Below are 3,144 nucleotides of genomic sequence, written 5' to 3'. Positions count from 1 at the left end.
TACCAGCAGTAGTCGATCAGATCATTTCCTTTGATTCTTTGATTGATTGCTTCTTCTTGCATGATCTGATCATGACCGATCACATATACATCAATATATGTGTTATACTATATTTTACGACTGTCGTATTATACTGCACGTGTTCGTGAAAAAAAAGTCTCTCTTACTACCATTGTGCCACGCGGTTTGCAGTAAATACACCGGCCGGGAAACGACTAATTAATTAAACGCGGAAATCCGAGCAAAATATATTAAAATTTAAAGCCCTGGTCTCTGGAGTCTGAAGAAAAAACAAATTGGCATCAAGTAAAACGACCGCATGCAGATTAGCGTAATGTACGCGTATAAATGCAGAGTTTTCAGGTAAAACTAAAATGGTTGCATGCTTGCATTGCATGAGAAAAAACAAAGTTAAAAATGTTAAAGATATATTTTTTGTATATTAGACGTAAGCGAATAAGTTACAGCCAACCACCATGATGACAAAAGAGAGGCACATGGTACGATGTCTATGATTCGTCAGACTTCTTTCTTCTTGGAAGATAGACGAAGTATAAATGTCAAAGGATTTTTCATCTAGCAGTTTGGTTGCGGATCAAATTCGAGTTTGAAAATATTGTAAAGAAAAAAAAACACAAGTATCCCGTGCATGCAGCTGATCAGTCATTTCTAATGTCATGTATATATATATCATGAAAATAAACTAAAAAATATAATTAATTAAGGAAGCTAGAAAATCGAAGCAACAATTTTGATTTGAAGGTTACCAAATTCCTATGTTTTTTTTCCTTGTTGATCAAATTGATCCAACACAAAAAAGGAAAACTCATCCCCTCATATCCACATCATTAGACCATATCGCCCTATTATCCCCATCAGCTAAACCAAAACAGAAAAGAAAAAAAACGGAGGAGAGAGAGAAAAAAAAGAAAAGAAAAGAAAAAAAATCTAGTCTAATTGCTATTACTCCTTTCCCTCCGCCATCGCTCACGAAAAGTTGACGCTGACGCTGCCATTCTTGGCGCACCCGCACGCCGGGCACGCCGCCGCCGCCGCCGCGCACGGCGCGCACGCGCACAGGTGCCGGCACGGCAGGAGCAGCACCACGGCCGCCGCCTCGCCGCACCCCTTGCAGCGCCGCTCGGCCGACGCCGCCTCGCCGTCGCCGGCGGCGCGCGCGAGCACGTCGTTCTCGCCGTAGCAGCAGGACTCGGCGTCGTCGCCGTCGCCGTGGTCGGCGCCGCGGCGCGCGTGGGCGTCGAGGACGTGCTCGAGCTCGCCGCGGAGGGCGTTGGCGGTGGCCTCGTTGGACTGCGCGAGGTCGCGCCACACCTGCGCCTCGACGTACATGCCCTTGAGGCGCTCCTCGAGCGCCCAGTTGAGGCGACCGATCCGCTCGATCTCCTCGTCCTTGGCCCTCAGCCGCCTCGCCGCCGCGGCCTCCACGGTGGCCACCATCTGCCTCGCGTGCCTCCCCCTCTGCTCCGCAAGCTCCGCCCACATCTTCGCCGCCTGCACGCATCGCCACGGGATCAGCAACATGCATGCGCATGGCGGCGAGCGCGTCGCGCCGGAAGGAGAAAAACCAACTTACATGGTGGAGCACGAGGCGGTCGACGTCGACCAGCTGCTGGCGAGCCTGCGCCGCCACGGCCACGTCGCCCGCGGCGCCAAGAACCACCGGCACCTCGGCGCGCTTCCTCTTCCTCGGCGCCGCCGCCTCCTGCCCGCCGCCGAACGTGACGCCGCTCTCCGCCGCGTCCGCCGCCGCCGCGCACACCTGCGAGTACTGCCTCATCACCTCCGCCGCCGCCGGCTGCCTCACCCCACCACCTCCAACAAACACCTGGCGGTACCCCTGCACCAGCTGCTCCTCCTGGCAAAGCCCCGCCATCACCGCGCCACCGGCGCCGCCGACGACAACCTCGCCGGCGGCGGCGCCGAAACAAGGCTGCCTCGGCGAGAACATGGATTCAGCAGGCTGGATCGGTGGTGGGAGGCGGTGCAGGTGGTGCGCGTCGACGGCCATGGCGATCGGGATGAGCACGCGTGCGGTGCGCGCCTAATATAAGGAGGAGGAGATGAATGACGCGAATTAGCTAGGCAACAAATGAGGCGATTGCAGAGAAGGGAGAGAAGTATTTATGGTGGTCAGGTTGGCTGCCTAGAGTGAGAAAGCAACCAGAAACAGAATAAGAAGGAAAAAAAACCGCCTGGAGTAAATAAAATTCATTAAACCTTTCTCCTTTTTCCAGGAGATCTCCAATTTTTATATTTCTTTCTTAATTGACCGGTGCGGTTTTCACTCAATTATGGAGACCCGGGTAGGCAATGTAGAGAGGATGAAAAGAGATTTTTTTTTCTAAGGAGTAAAAAATAGATTTCTTAATTTTAACACTTCTTGTATCCATTAAATCACATTGTTTTTATATGTAGATATTGTCTTTAAAATATGATGATTATATCGCTAATTTCTATTGCAAAATATTTTAGAACTCAAAGAATTAGAATACTGTGAAATTAGTATTTGAGGCAACCTGTATTGATGCATATATCAAATCTAAAAATTCCAAAAGATACGGATTATTAAAGTTTGACATGAAAAGTGTCCAAAAATAAAACGTTTCGTATCGGAGGCAGTAAATTTGCTTTAAAGAGATATACGTTTGGTTAATCTGGACCAGCTGTACGGGATACAAATCCGCTATACACTACTTCATGCATTAAAATACATTATCGCATACATATTAATGTTATTGCGGAGAATCCCGATACATCTAAAGTTTCATAGCTACATATAATTATATTCCAATTATATTCCACTATATGTTCATAAGCGAATGGGAGTGAAAAGAAAAAATATCGAGAATTAAGGTATCGAAAGGCAAAAGTATACTTTTAAAAATGGTGTACCACCTCCATTAAAAAAACATGTTTCCCACTTGTGAGCAACGACATTGTCTTTAAAATAATTTTAGTGGCTAATTTGTATTACTAAATGTTTTCAACTGACAAACCATGGTGTTATAAAAAAAACTATTATAAGAAAATATAGCATATATGCATATTAAATTCATATGCCCAATCTAAATATAAAAACATATAGATGTGAATATATATAATTTTAAAGTTTGACTTGAAAAG

At 46.6% G+C, this 3,144-nt stretch overlaps 1 protein-coding gene across 1 annotated transcript; it reads right to left on the bottom strand.

The window, feature by feature from the left end:
- Nucleotides 1-663: 663 nt before the first annotated feature.
- On the bottom strand, nt 664-2,112 carry LOC4333676 (BOI-related E3 ubiquitin-protein ligase 1). Its single transcript, XM_015773317.3, has 2 exons — nt 1,595-2,112; nt 664-1,512 (listed from the first exon to the last, which is right to left on the bottom strand). The coding sequence occupies exons 1-2, from the start codon at nt 2,027-2,029 to the stop codon at nt 988-990; spliced, it is 960 nt and encodes a 319-aa protein (XP_015628803.1). The 5' UTR covers nt 2,030-2,112; the 3' UTR covers nt 664-987.
- Nucleotides 2,113-3,144: the final 1,032 nt, after the last annotated feature.

This window comes from Oryza sativa, chromosome 3, assembly GCF_034140825.1.
Source record: "Oryza sativa Japonica Group chromosome 3, ASM3414082v1".
NCBI lineage: Eukaryota > Viridiplantae > Streptophyta > Magnoliopsida > Poales > Poaceae > Oryza > Oryza sativa.
The sequence above is the reverse complement of the archived record's forward strand: the minus strand, read 5'-3'. Positions and strand labels throughout refer to the sequence as shown.